The 14,376-nt window shown below is 40.0% G+C and overlaps 2 protein-coding genes across 6 annotated transcripts in view; both read right to left on the bottom strand.

The window, feature by feature from the left end:
• The window catches only part of ank2a (ankyrin 2a, neuronal), an 80,647-nt gene extending 72,234 nt beyond the window's left edge, over positions 1 to 8,413 (bottom strand). For all 4 annotated transcript variants that reach the window (XM_088301753.1, XM_088301752.1, XM_088301748.1 and 1 more), the window contains exon 1: positions 8,013 to 8,413. In XM_088301753.1, coding sequence (XP_088157879.1) covers positions 8,013 to 8,138 — 126 coding nt within the window. In that variant the 5' untranslated portion in view covers positions 8,139 to 8,413. The remainder of the gene's footprint in view (positions 1 to 8,012) is intronic.
• A 1,032-nt stretch (positions 8,414 to 9,445) lies between these two features.
• hpf1 (histone PARylation factor 1) lies at positions 9,446 to 13,467 on the bottom strand. Of its 2 annotated transcripts, none has more exons than XM_088302893.1 (8): positions 13,318 to 13,467; positions 12,308 to 12,491; positions 11,971 to 12,157; positions 11,654 to 11,752; positions 11,047 to 11,200; positions 10,762 to 10,849; positions 10,034 to 10,206; positions 9,446 to 9,736 (listed from the first exon to the last, which is right to left on the bottom strand). In XM_088302893.1, exons 1-8 carry the CDS (start codon positions 13,354 to 13,356, stop codon positions 9,602 to 9,604), a joined length of 1,059 nt encoding a protein of 352 aa, XP_088159019.1. In that variant the 5' UTR covers positions 13,357 to 13,467; the 3' UTR covers positions 9,446 to 9,601. The 2 variants fall into 2 exon arrangements, with proteins under 2 accessions (XP_088159019.1, XP_088159020.1); XM_088302894.1 differs by lacking the exon at positions 13,318 to 13,467 and adding an exon at positions 13,093 to 13,148.
• Positions 13,468 to 14,376: the final 909 nt, after the last annotated feature.

The raw sequence follows: 14,376 nt of genomic DNA, 5'->3' as shown, positions 1-14,376 counted from the left end.
AACACCGACTTTTGGATTTGAATTGTATTCACAAATTAAAAAATAAATGAAACAAACACGTAATTGACAATTCATTTGAAACGTATAAAAGTTGATCAACTGCATGTGTAGAAGGTTCTTTCTCTTCCTAACTTGGAACATGATCGTGAGTTTTAAAGCAAACCATTAGGATGTTGATGAGAAGTAAACATTTGTCAATTTTTTTTTGTCCCTGCAACTGTATTAAGTTTTTTTAAGTCAGACCTCCAGTCATACAATTGCTTCTTTAGTTATGTATATATATATAAAATATTTTGCTTGAAGTCTTCTACATGCACACATACATCAAACTATTGGAAATGTAACCTCCTATAAGAAATATACTGCACTGTACAATCTATGCTGGAAACCTAGGAGCGCCCACAACGAACTGACATGCAGACACAGTTTGTTCTCTCCCCTCAGGATATTGATCTTCAGATGAACCCTGTATCACATGACTAATGCCTGATTCCAGAATAAGATATAACGGCGTGTACCAGTCTTAGTGTTTTTATGGCGGTGGGTGTGGCAGAGTTAACGGGATGCGGAAACACTACTTGAGTTGGAGGAGTGAGGACTGTGCTTAGCTTAAGGGCACCTCAGCATCGGGGTGTTAACGCTCACACTTAAGTGACAATTTTTGTCTGTATATTAATTACAGGTTTTATGAAGGTGGCAGTTTAGACCTCCGTCAAGCTATTTGTATTTCTGATATTTTGAAAGGAAAAATGGATGCCTTTGAGGATCAAATCCCAGAATGGACTGTGCGTGACCTGTGAGACTACATTCTTGATAGTGAGACAGATGACAGAGAAAAACAAACAGACAAGGCAGATAGTAGAAAGAATGGATAATGGTTTTGTACATAAAGCTTACGTTATTGTTTTCTTAGCAAAGCTTTAATTAGTGTTTCATTGAACTAGCCAAACCGCCAATTTACCCACATCAGTGGGTAAACTGGGTGTGGCAGTGATTTCCGTGCAGAGGAGGAAGGGCCTTCACAGCGATGATGTCACACCAGTAGAGACTCAGCGATCGATGACTGTGAGCCATCGACGGCCAAGCCCTTTCACGATACGAATTCTTGTAAATATTGTTAGTGACTAAAATACAAGACTGTAAATTATGTCTGCTCGCACCAACACAATCAACACACTCTCAATTACAGGCGGTAATGTATGCCTGGGTTCATAGATATGATTTAAATGTCATTTTTCAGGCCCCTCAGAGCTTTAAAAGGTCAGGGCCGTAAAGCGGAGAGTGCAAACAGTCTCTCTCTCTCTCTCTCTCACACTCTCTCTCTCTCTCTCTCTCTCTCTCTCTCACACTGTCTCTCTCGCGCTCTCTCTCTCTCTCTCTCTCTCTCTCTCTCTCTCTCTCTCTCTCTCTCTCTCTCTCTCTCTCTCTCTCTCTCAAGAAACCAATTCACTGTATCAAATCTAATACCACGTGGGGCATGAAACCTCATGGGACCACGCCCATGTGACAACATGGAGACCAGGCTGGTGTGGGGAAAGCAGGGCCTTGAAAGCGTGATGGAGGCCCCAGGAGAAAATGGGTCAGAGAGGTGTGGTGGGATTTAGCCTAAAAGACCACACCCTAGTGCAGCTAAGTCACGCTTCGACAAGACCAGATACACTTTCCGAAACATCAGATGGATGACGTTATCAGTAACACGACGTCCTTCAGTGTTGCTGCCGTTAAGTAAACAAGGCTTCCCAGTGCTCAGGCGGACAAGCAGCAGCCTTCCAGGCAGAGCAGCGCATTAACTGATTGCTTTTGCTACATCGAGCCACATACATCACAGTGCTTTTTTTCCACAGCAGAGTAGTCTAGGGCAGTTTAAAAGAATCTATATGGTCAAATATGCAACGCCCACTGATTTTCACATCAATAAGTCCTCACTTCCTCCGAATAATTCCTGATGGATGAGTTGTTAAATATGAAATGTCACTATCAGTAGAATGTAAAACATGCAAACATAACCAATATCCACGAGGTATTTTTGGGCTGCTATAATCGTTATATTAACATTCGATGACAACGGAAACCGCAAAATACACCACAAAGGCAGTTTAACGCGAGTTAGAAAGGACAATTAAAACAAACAGCAAAAGTGTGTGTTTGGGCTCTCAAATTTGCACAATTTTGAGGAGACTGTTGGACAATTGCTATGGTTGCTAATCACAATTTAATCTTGTATAAATACAAAAAAAAATAAAATCACTCTCTCTGTGTCTCTCTAATTTCATTTCACACTAATCATCAATGGAAAGACCTGCAGTACATGCACTAATCACATTCGCAGTGATATTTCTGATCTCGTAAAGAAGTGAGCCAATTAAACAATCAGGTCCTCTATCTAAATACTGCAAACAGGGCCCTCTTCTCAATCTCATTTTTATTTACCAGGTGCATATTTTCTTACATATTATATTGTTAATCCCATTATTTCAATTAAGTAGCATTTACACATGATATCCTACAATCCATTTTCTATCACCGCGTATCCTGTTCAGGCTTGAGTGAGCTGGACCCTATCGTAGTTGGGAGACAGGCTACACCCTGGACTGGTCACCAGTCTCTCACATATTATTTACGTGGAATATATAATATAAGCAAAAATAGAAAAGTCAGGGTTGCTTTTATTTCTGTTTTACCAATCCTACCAACTGTTTGTGTGCATAATTAATTAAAAGAGAGAATCTATCTTCCCTATCCGGAGGCTGACCTCATCTGGCATCAGCTTGCTATATTTATTGAGGCATAAAGTGATTTCACCTCAGAGTTGACTGTATCAGAAAGCGTGAAGCATGTGACCGAATACTCACTGCAGCAGCAACACAGCCGTACCCGGAAGCTTGAGTGAAGCCTTCACACACACACACACACACACACACACACGCACACACCGAGACACACTGAGGAAAAGTGTGAAGGAAGGCACAAGACAACAGTTACAAAAAAATTATGAGCTCCTCATCTTCCTAAAAGATCTGTTTAAGGTTGCCCGATCAAGAAGAGGTTGCTCTGAGGTTCTGATGGGAGGCTTCAAACACGTAAGCAGTGCAGGAGAGTTTCTAAGCTTCTGAGATGTCCATTGATCATGAGCCACGCCTCTATATCTTTCTGCTCATCTCCAGCAAGAAACACAATGCAAAGGCCAGAATGAATAATTCACATCTAAGTGTGTCCTGCTGCCGAAGGTCAAAAAAGACCCGGCCCCGAGGGAATATGACAATCTCCACTCTCTTCTTTCTTGGTGTTCCATACAGTATATCCTGAAAGCTCACAGAGGTCGTCAAAAAGATATTTTATGTTTGTTGAGATGAATAATCTTTACTCTAAAAATCATTCAAATTAGGTCGATCATAATTTACGATGCTTACTCCCAAACATTCATGAGAGGGTGAGTAATATGACATCATATAGAACTAGGTCACCGAAGATAGTTCGGAAGTATACAGCTCATGTTCCAGAGTGACACGATGGCATTTCTACCCAAATATAAACAATCACATGCTCTGTAAAGATACTACACAGGAATACTGTTACTTTTCCAATAGCCAGCGGACACTTAAAAGAAACCAGATAATATTTTGGCTGCTGTGGCACAGATCGGGCACTTCAAAGGACATGGAGAAATGAACACTTCTGCTTACGATGTATTTTTTGGATGCTCAAAAAAATTAGTCAAACATCACCCTACGTATACCCAAATAGGTCAGGCATTGAATTTGATCAAACTAATAACCCATAATATGCAAAACTCCTCCAAAATAATCCCAGTTTCCCTAAATTGAGAAAATATTTTTGAAATCAGCCTACAATGTAAATATTTATAATCAGCCATTCTGCAATTTCTTCCTTGACAGAGTTCATCAGACAAAAATAGAATTTGAAAGCCTTTTATATCATCTCATGTCGAAATGTATTCTACATGGATCTTAATCACGTGTTCCTTCCAGTGCTGGAGGCCATCCGTTGATGTACTTCAGTGGTTACTTTTTTCCCTTGGCGCTATTCAGGCTATTTTAATGCTCCTGTAAATATAACTATGTTAATGTGTGTATGTACACATGACCGCTAAATAGAAACCACAACTTGGTCAACATCCATGTGAAGGTTCGCGCAATGCATGACTGTTGTGATTCTGGGGTTGCGCATGAGGGGGTCCGGGTCTTCATGCAGTATTCTTTGCTGCAAAAATCCCACCATACTAACTCCTCTGGAGAAAGAAAGGCAGCTGGCGGCCTAAGTAGTGGTGGTGAAAAGGAGATGAAACTGTTAAACGGCTGTGAGATCGGACTCGCTGGCACAGTGGGGGGCATTGGGGCTGGATGAGCTGAAGAGTATAAAAAGTGAAGAAGAAGTGAAAGATGAATTGGGGAGCAAGCCAGAGACAATGAGAAATGAAGAGTAAATAATAAAAATGATTCAAGTCACGATTTAAGGCAGCGAGAGAAAGTGTGGATAATTCGCCTACGCAGGGAGTAAGGAGTGCATTCGGTGAAGGAGAAGCTATTTTAAATAACAGTGAGGAAGAGAGGAAAACTTTGCTTCCTACGGAGAAAGAAATAGGTCATGTTGTCTAGTCGAAAACATCTTAAAATATTCGACTAAAATCTGGCAAGAACAGACCATCCTTTCTGGAGACTCAGCATCTGTATCAAGCGAGCATATGAGTGCCGATTATCATAAAACAGATTTAGAGAGAAAAGTATGGAGACAAATCTTTTCATCAATTAATTATCAATCAGGCACTGGACAAAATCCCTTAATCCCATTTGAATCCAAATTGGTCATTTTATCAAGACATTTTGGCCAATTCTACGCTTCCAATTTCTATTAATTTGACAAAAGCCCTTCTAGGGATCCAGCAGCACAGAGCATTTTTTTTTAATTCAGTGCAGTGCAGAAAATGCACAAAAATAAATTAGATGATGATTTTGATTATGTTACTGTTTTGTTTCATAACACATCAGAAAATATTATACGCAAAAAGGTTCATCGTATAAATGTTAAAGCACATGTTTGCAAATGTCTCATTTTGGTTAGAAAAAAAGACAACACTGGGGACAATTTGGAAAAAAGAAACGTTTTGTTGAGTTCGATTTTTATTATTATTAAACTTGTAACTATGGGTATACCGTTGTAAATTCTATTTCATTTGATGCTGTTTTTTTTTTATTATTTTATTATTATTATAAAATCTTGCAACTATTCTGTCTTCGTGTTTTATTTACATGCATCAACAAATGTTTTTTTTAAGAAAACAGGGATCCTACAGTTCAGGGGTGGGCAGACTTTTTGATTGGCAGGCCACAATGGGTTCTAAAATTTGACAGAGGGGCTGGACCAGGAGCAGATGGATGGAGTGTTTTGGTCACCTCACATCATCGGAGAAAAAAAAAAAAATTAATTTTAAATGAACGTGAACAAAAGCATTACAACAATATATATGTCTTTGAAAAACCACATTATTTAGAAAATAAAACATCAAGTTTGGCGGGCCGGATTAAAACATTTAACAGGCCGCATGTGGCCCCCGGGCCGTATTTTTGCCGACTCCTGCTACAGTTCAAAAACTTGATGTCATAGAGACCTAATTCAACAAAAAAAAATGTACCCTGGTGCATAATCAGTCTGCTTTTGTAGAGGCCTGCACACACCTAACAATATTAACCGTTGAAAAGCTGAAATGAGGATTTGCACCGTTTTAAGTAAAACAAGTTCTCTATACGATTAATCCATTGTCAAAATAGTTGAATTTGATAATCAATTAGCTGCAGAATAATGGATCATTTGTTTCGATTCTAGAAAGAACGCCAAACAACACAAATTGTCTGTTCTCGCATCGTTAACATGCAAAAACACACGTTGAGGATATCCGTCTTGACGACATGTGTTGCATCACACTGTTTCCACGTCGCCATTCTTCTTTACGCCGCTGACCGCTATTGTTACAATGAGTGATGACTGCATTCATTATATTGAAGCAGATCTGCCCTTTCACAGGCTTTGCCTTGTTTACGCTCATCTTCTCCACCACCTGAGACCTGCATCCTTGCAAAACTCTTGTGACCATGCAACATCGTCACATTCACACTAAAAATAGGCAAACTCTAAAAGAGACAGTAGAAAGCGCTTAATCGGAAACGTCAACATAGTCATGTGTCAAACTCAAGGATGGGGCACTGACCTTCTGAACATTCATTGCCTCGTATCTCGAGATCTACCTATGCGACTTACGACTTATTTTATGTCAAGTCACATGTTCACAGTTATAATGCCCCTCTGAGGGAAACCATAACTAAGATGTGGCCCTCAGTGAAATTTAGTTTGACATCCCTGCTTGATGTATGTCAAGATTTAAGAAGATTCAGAATTGTCACTGACTTTAGAACATTTCAAACAAACATCACTAATGGTGTTGGTCATTCATTTATAACAAAGTATCCATCCATCTTTCACACTTAAATTCACAGCAATTCAGAGTCATTAAAATACCAAACATTCATATATTTGGCCTATCATTTTGAATGAATGCTAAATCACAGGCTTAAGTTCTTGCCTGATCATTCATTAAGGCGCCAATCTGACTTGAGGGCCTTCTACACCAACGTTAAGAAGCAAAAGAAGCTTATCGCTGCAAGAGACTTCCGCTTCATTCAAGCATTACACGTGTTGAGTTTTAATAAAAAAAAGTATTTGTAGAAACAGATGTCAAAAACTGGTGTATAGAAAAGTATTTTTAGGGCCTGAATGAAAGGGGGCTAATCGTGTTTAGGAATGCCAGTGAGCATGTGGCTGGGTCTGTTGGGTAAAGTCCATGATAATTCCTTTTTCTATGGCTTATTCGGTTGCTGGGAAGGCGAAGCCGATCCCACCTGACTGCTAGGAAAAGGCAGATAACAATCTGGATTGGTTGCCTAGTCAGTCATATAAAAATACACAAAGAGACAGAAATTCATTCACACTTAAAGTAACTGAAAAGAGCGAAGTTTCTCACTCACGTCTTGCCTTCTTGTAACGGCTGCCAACCAAAATGAAAGAAAATAATACTAATAATACAAAATACTGTCTGTCCTGCAAAGATGGCTGTTAACACTCTCAGAACAAAGTCGTTTTAGTTCCATTCACTGCATTTTTGCGGCCATGTAAAAAGTACACACATTAACCCTAATGCCCAATAAATCATTGCATAAGTTCTGCCATTGCGTCACACTTGATTGGCGTACCATTGCAAAAAGTGCTGAAAACAACAAGCTGAGAAGCAAAATTAAAAAAAAAAAAAAAAAACAGCACTGTGGTGGGTGCCCATGCGAGCAGACACGAAGGGGGCGACAGGTATTGTTAGCTACAGAAGGCAATGAAAATGTTAATTTTATGGCACATGCAACATCGGGAAGTCTGAATGAAATCATAGCAATTAATATTTCAAGGCTTTTTATACTCAGGTCTCCAGATTGCATCCAAGTAAGTGAGCTCAGTGGCCCCACCCAGCAATGATGGGGTAGTAAACTGAGCTTAGCACTACAGTCCATTACTGAAATCACATTAGTGTCAGGCAGAAATATAAGAGGGGGAAAAACATCCACAACTACCTTACATCACTAAATAAATACACACGAGTGCACCAGGTCCTCCGGGCTAGTTATATGTTGACATTTTATATAATAGAGGTCTAGTTTAGACACAAAAACATGATGCGAGTCTCATCTTCACTTAATGGGGACTAATAGCGTCAATACAGGCCTTGTGTTGTTGACAACTCGCTCTTACCTCTGACACTCCCCCTGATGCACAATCACTCATCAACACAGTATTAGTTTTCACTGAAAAGAAGCATTTCCTCACATGGTAAATTCATTCGGAACATCTGAGTGGCGGTGTAGGTGAGCTGCGCATATGTGAGATGACACGGCAACGCCTATCACTGCTGCCACCTCAGCATCATTGAGCGGTCCCGCGGACCGGATGACACCCACCTGCCGTATTCGACTCTGGTGCAGCGGCGGCGGCTGTCCACCCTCCGGAGACGTGTTGTTCGAGGAGGCGAGTTTTAGGTCGGAGTCGCCGCCCCTGGAGAGAGCGTCTTCGGGGCTGCTGGACATTGTGTCTGGCTGCAGCTGGGAGAGACGCGGTCAAAAGTCGAGGAATGGCGCGGGGGGGGGGGGTCCTGTAGCCGGTCCAAGATGGATGTCAGTGCAAGGGCCTCAGATTCCACACGACTCGGGGGTGTTCATCCCGTGGCGTTGTGAGTAATCTGGGAGGACGGAAGACAAGTGCTAGTGTTGTTTTAAATGGCAAACGAGCGCTTCCTGTGTTCATGGGATGCTGCCCTGTAGCTTGCGCGCGTGGACGTGAACGCGCCTCTGACGCGCTTCCCCGAAACGCTGCAGAATCGATGATACATTCAGGGTCAATCAGTAACTCTGATATTCGACAATGTCAACAGTAACAATTCAAAACAATTTTTATCTGACATCTCCCTCAAATATTTCCCTTTTTTTTATTTAGACCAAAATCACACATCACAACTATAAGAAAAAACAATGTGAATCCCTTCTCTAAAAATATAGCGTGGTTACACGTTACCTTTAAAGAGGGAGCCTGTTTAATTTACCTATCGCCGATGGAACGTAAATGCAACGACATGCAGGACACATTGCATTCTTGTTTTGCTATGGGAGCCTCCACCCCTCATATAATCTACTGCAGTGTCCGTGGAGGAAAAAGTTAATTGCTTGTGTAGTGTCCTTCCCCACATTAAAAACGTTTTTATTAAACAGAGATTCACAGTGGACTATGAAGTGCACGGGGTTCAGCCAGCTACTAAAAGCTTCCTCCCTGTGTCCTTACGGACCCACCTTGGTCTGGGTCCCTTCAAAGAGCAATAGCTTTAATGAAGGCTGACAGGAAATAATGATAATAAATCAATAAGTATTAGGTACAGAATCGAGCAAAGTGGCAGGTGTAATAAATATTTAAAATCCAGTTTTCATTAAGTGAAGTCATCAACCTAGAACTTCAAATGATAAATTATGTTGTATGGATTGCAGTCACCTATTCAGGTGTGCATATTGCGTTTAGTGAATAATCGTGTAACTTCACTCGGAGACTTGTTTTTAGCCAGCCATTCACTTACCTTTATAATTGTGTGACACTGCCCCCTGACGCTTCCACGTGGGATAACAATCATACGAATGAGAGCGTCTCCTAATTATGCAAGACACGTCCTATAAAATGTTATCACTCTACAAAGAAAACGTCCATATATTCCAGTGATCATTCATCCGTCCATTGTTTTTATTATATAACTTTAAATGTACAAAACATATTGAAATACTGCATTGTTGAACCACTTATCCCCACAAGGTGATAAACATTTACAACACATTATCAAGAAAAAAGACAGGACTGAGGTTAAAAATATAAAAATACTTTATTTCACATTGGAAAAAAACGACTCAACAAACGATAACAGCAGCACCAATAAAACCAGGGTTGACGAACATTGACACACAAGGGATCACATGGAGGGGAAATGTTAACAGAAATTGTGATGTACTCATATTTAACAAGATGAGAGCTGGTCCAGGTTGTCATGGCTACGGCTGGTGAGGTGGGCCTCCAGAATCTCTCCAAACAAATTCCTATTTAGTAAATTGTAGGCCATGGGTAGAAGTTGCTTGACAACCTTGTGGAAGTACTATTGGAGAAAGAGGAACAACATGTTAGACAAGAATTTCTCACGTTGTCATCATTAATATTGAAGAACAAAACTCGACTGAAGCGAGTAACAATATGCATGGCCGGATCTCAATAGCATGTAGGGTTGCAAGGTTTTGCTTTTACTTTGAAAAACAAAGATCAACCTTTTTGCAAATTTTCTGACATATAAAATATTATTTAATCCATCATTGATTAATTAATGAAATGATCAGTCATCAAAATAATAGTTAGTTGCGGCAATAAAAGTCAGTACATTTTATTCCACACTACTCACGTGAGATCCGAAACAGAAAAGGTCCACTCCTAGCTCATAGCCCATGCCGTAGTCACATTCATCGTTGGCAAACTGAACAAATGTGATGATCTCCTGGAGAGGTCGAAAAGCTTTCACACGCTCTTCATCATTCCGAGCTTCGGCGATAGCCTTGCAGATCTTTTTGAGAGCAGCTTGGATGCAGAATAAAGAGAAGAAAGAAGAATTGCTCAGAAGCACCAAACAGATCACTAATACAAAAGGACTGGATTTGTATATTCAGCATTTTTTTTCACCCCTTGTACCTATCCAAGGGTGGCTTTTTTGCCACCTGCTGTCGACTTCCACAGTTGCTCACGGTTCAGGTAATGACCAATCACAGCTCACTTGTTTGCTCATGTAACGTTCGCAAGCTGAGCCGCGATTGGTCGTTACCTGAGCAAATGTGATGTCATTTTCAGTCGACAGCAAATGAAAATGGGGCTGCATAGAACATATTATTTTAAAGAAATGTTTTGAGGTGACTTCCCTTTTAAAGGCACATGTCCAATACACATTATATTGTATTATATTCTTTTCTTTACAATACAGAGCTTATTTACTTTGTTAAAAAAATGTGGTGTTTCACAGCGGCTGGAACTGATTAACAGCATTTCAGTTAACTTCAAAGAGGGTAATTGATTTCATATACGAATAAATTGAGTTATGAACTCATAAATTAAGGGGCCACTATATGGATATTGACTGACCATCAGTTTCTGGGAGTTCTCTGTATCCCACGTCATTCTTGTCAACTGGTACAACAATACCGCCACCGTGGAATGTTCTGGTGACAACCTAGGGAGGATTTAAGATGTCATTTCGGCAGATCAGAAAAGATGTACTTTACGTTCAGAGCATGAGACTAAGGTAAATTGCACTTTCATTTGATGAAAGAATGTTCTCAATGTCCCGTGGAAAGACAGACACTGCTACACTGAACCTCCTTGTACTAAATATTTACAGTACCACACTAACAACTGACACTGAAATACCTTTTTCTCCCGCTGCTTCATGGCTTTGGTCTTCTGCTCTAGAGACAAGTTTAGCGACTCTGCTCGCTCACTCAGCTTTGTCGCCAGGCTTTCTAAATCGTCTTCCTCCGTTTTCTGCCTGCCCTTCTCCTTCTTCTTCCTTAGCAGGAACAGGCTGTCAACAGAAAAAAAATGTAGTAATTGATTTAGTGTCTTGACTTACACAAAGAATACAGATAGTATTGTTATACAGTTTTTCTGTATGTGTGTGTATTTATTCAGCACAAGTAAAAAAAAAAAGGGAAAAAAATGAAGCTGAAAGGGTTTTTACAGAATTCTACTTGAGAGCACTTATCTCAAATGCTACCGAACAGAATTATGATGAATGAGAACAGATATTTTGAGAACGCTGACTTCACCAATTTCTTCCAACATTCTTTTATAGCACCAATAACCTATTTTTCGCCTTTTTCACTGCCTGTACATACTTGAACTGCTGACACCGTTTCCTACAATCACGTAACTTGATTTAACCGATTACAACACGATTTGTGGTCAAGTCCGCAAAACAAAGAGTGTTGTTTGGTCTGCCCAATGCAAGCATGGCATGAGTTCAAACAATACTTACTGAACAGCAGCAAACACGTTTTCTCCCATTTGTGTTATAGTGCAGCTCTTCTTGGCTTCATTCTCCCCGACGAAGGAGGGAAGGGAGTCTGGATTATCTCTATGAAAAGTTTGAAGAAAAAAACAAACAAAGTAGTTACCACGTGATTCACATCGATTATTACAGTCTCGTCCATTTCTTTTTTGCCAGAAAGACCGTTCATTTTACTGTTTAATGTAACAACTAGCAGACCAAGTGAAAGAACAAGAGGTAAGTAAAGCAGTAAAATCAAAACACAGACATAGATTGACTTTGGAGTATTTGAAGGTGTACCTTACCTGTAGTAGCCGATGTGATGCTGGCTTTCTTCACTGCCCTGTAGAATGGTCTGAAACTCAGGTGGGTCATAGAAATACCTCCAGTGAAGGTGGAAGTTAGGAGAAGCATTTTTGCAGTGTTGGTGGGCTCCAGCCAGGATGTCGAAAGGACCAACTAACTGTAAACCAAGTGTGTCTTTCAGGGCACCTACAAAAAAAATGTAAAGACGTTATCCTTTAGTAGATAAACAGTGGCACCACTGATGTGTTTGTATTAGGAATTTACAATATGTACTAATCCCTGCAATTTATTGAGATTATACCACTGGTAAAGCAGTTAAAACAACAATAATCTTACCACAGGGGTTGTCTGGACAAAGCTCATTGCACAAATCCCAGAAATGGTACAGGTCCTCGGGCATATGCAGTTTGTAGAGCTGCAGCATCTCATCACGTTGCTGTGGAGATACCTTTGACGGTGGTGGGGCCTTGACATCATCAAGACACAGTTTCTTCACCTCTCCATTGCCTTCTTCCGACTCCTGACAAAATTATAGCAACTGAGAAATTGTAATCTAATGTATGCTACCAACTACAGAAGAAAGACGTGCAACACGGTTTGATATTCTTCAGTCTTCTGCATATGTTAATGTGTTGGGTACCTTTTTGCTAGTCTACTGCGAATCTATATAATGCAAATGTAGTTGATTTTTAGTTATTTGGATGACAATGTGCACATTGGAACCCAAATATATATGGTATTGTGTTGCTTACTATTATTTTAATAAAGCTCGTGCTCAGGTGTTTACTCAAATCGTAATTCGCCAAACCAGGATAGGCTAATTTTTCCGCAACGGATTTGACGCAATGGTGACATATTTCCAAATGAATTAAACGAATGCTGCTTTATAGTTGAGGTTATAAAAACTGAAGCAGAAAAACCATCGTGGGCCTCGGGAGCTCGCCACTCCCGATTAGGATATAAATCTTTATGCGTTACGTGCATTTGATTAGTTTTGCTAGCACATTAGCGGCAGCATTTTGTAACTCATAATTACCACGCATGCTCGTTGGGCTGCAGCTCAGACGAGATAGACAATTCAACAACAGCTGTGATAGGGTAACGCCATTATTTTTTCTTACGTGTTATTTGTTGTTGTTTTTTTTCCGAAGCGTCTGCGGCGCTGCTGCTACAGCTGCTGCCATGTTGGTGCACCGCTGTCCAGACAGCATGCCAAACAGACCGAACACGAAGCATTTTGCAAACAATTCAAAACGCCACGAGAAACAACTCTCTTACCCGAGTATCACTTTTTGAAACAGATTGTGCGTGTGCGAAGGAGGAAGGTGAGGGAGGCGAGAATTTACCTGCTCGGATTTGGGTTTTCTTTTTGCGCGCCCTGTCATTTTTTTCCCCAGTCGCTCGATCGATTTCTTCTTCGATGGAATATAATGTGCAGTCAACGTACCTTAGGAAAATCAACTACTGACATCTAAAGGACAAGGTGAGTAAATATTTTCAAATTCGGTGCAACATCTGTCATCAATTTATATAGGTTTCAAAAACCAAAATAACATTGTAATAACATTTGAATCTTTTTATTTAATCTGTAAAATGCTTAATAATATAAATATCAAACCCTGAAAAAATGCTCACTAGGTGCACACATTTTCTGGATTAAAACCTTGTTCACGGCTAGACCAGGGGTGGGCAAGTTTAATGCTGGAGGGGGGCAAAACATTTCATCAGTGCTACTGGGGATGGCGTACAGTGTAAGACCATACATTTCCGATAAACTGACAAAAATGCTATTTTAAACATGGACAAAATACGTGCTTACGTCCAGAATATGTGCTCTTAATATATTTAAATTTTTGATGATACATTTTCCAATACATGTATGAAAGATCCACGACTTTAACCCAACAACAAAATAACCACATACTGTTACTTCCCTGGTCAAAGGTCTCACTTACTTAATAATTACCATTCAAGGATAAAACCAAACTGCTGAGCAAGAAAGCAACATTAAGTGCATTCTCATTTTGTATTTTTTTCCTTCAGAAATAATGAACTCACTCAAAAAAATGTATGTACTATGTTTGTGCTGCATTTCATTCGTAATCAACCAAAAATAATAAGGCCTACTCTTCAGAAAATAAATTTACAGGTTTGTTCCCTCTAGATTTTCTGCAAGGGAAGCTAGTGAGGAATGAAAACTGATCTGACTGCAGTTGGAAGGAAATTGCTTACTTGTCAATAAGAAACAATGGAACCTTCCAGATATTCGAATCATGAAAAGACAGTGAGTCACTGAGTCAAAAGTGGATATGTTGTTGTTTTTAATCAGGATATGAATATCAGGCTAATCAATTATTTTTCGGCGCCATCCCACCACTGAATTCTAATTCAAAGTTCATAAAAAA

The sequence above is a fragment of the Idiotropiscis lumnitzeri genome, chromosome 8 (assembly GCF_059441095.1).
Source record: "Idiotropiscis lumnitzeri isolate Australia: NSW breed Sydney's pygmy pipehorse chromosome 8, RoL_Ilum_1.0, whole genome shotgun sequence".
NCBI classification, from domain to species: domain Eukaryota; kingdom Metazoa; phylum Chordata; class Actinopteri; order Syngnathiformes; family Syngnathidae; genus Idiotropiscis; species Idiotropiscis lumnitzeri.
This window is presented reverse-complemented; position numbering and strand designations above follow the sequence as displayed.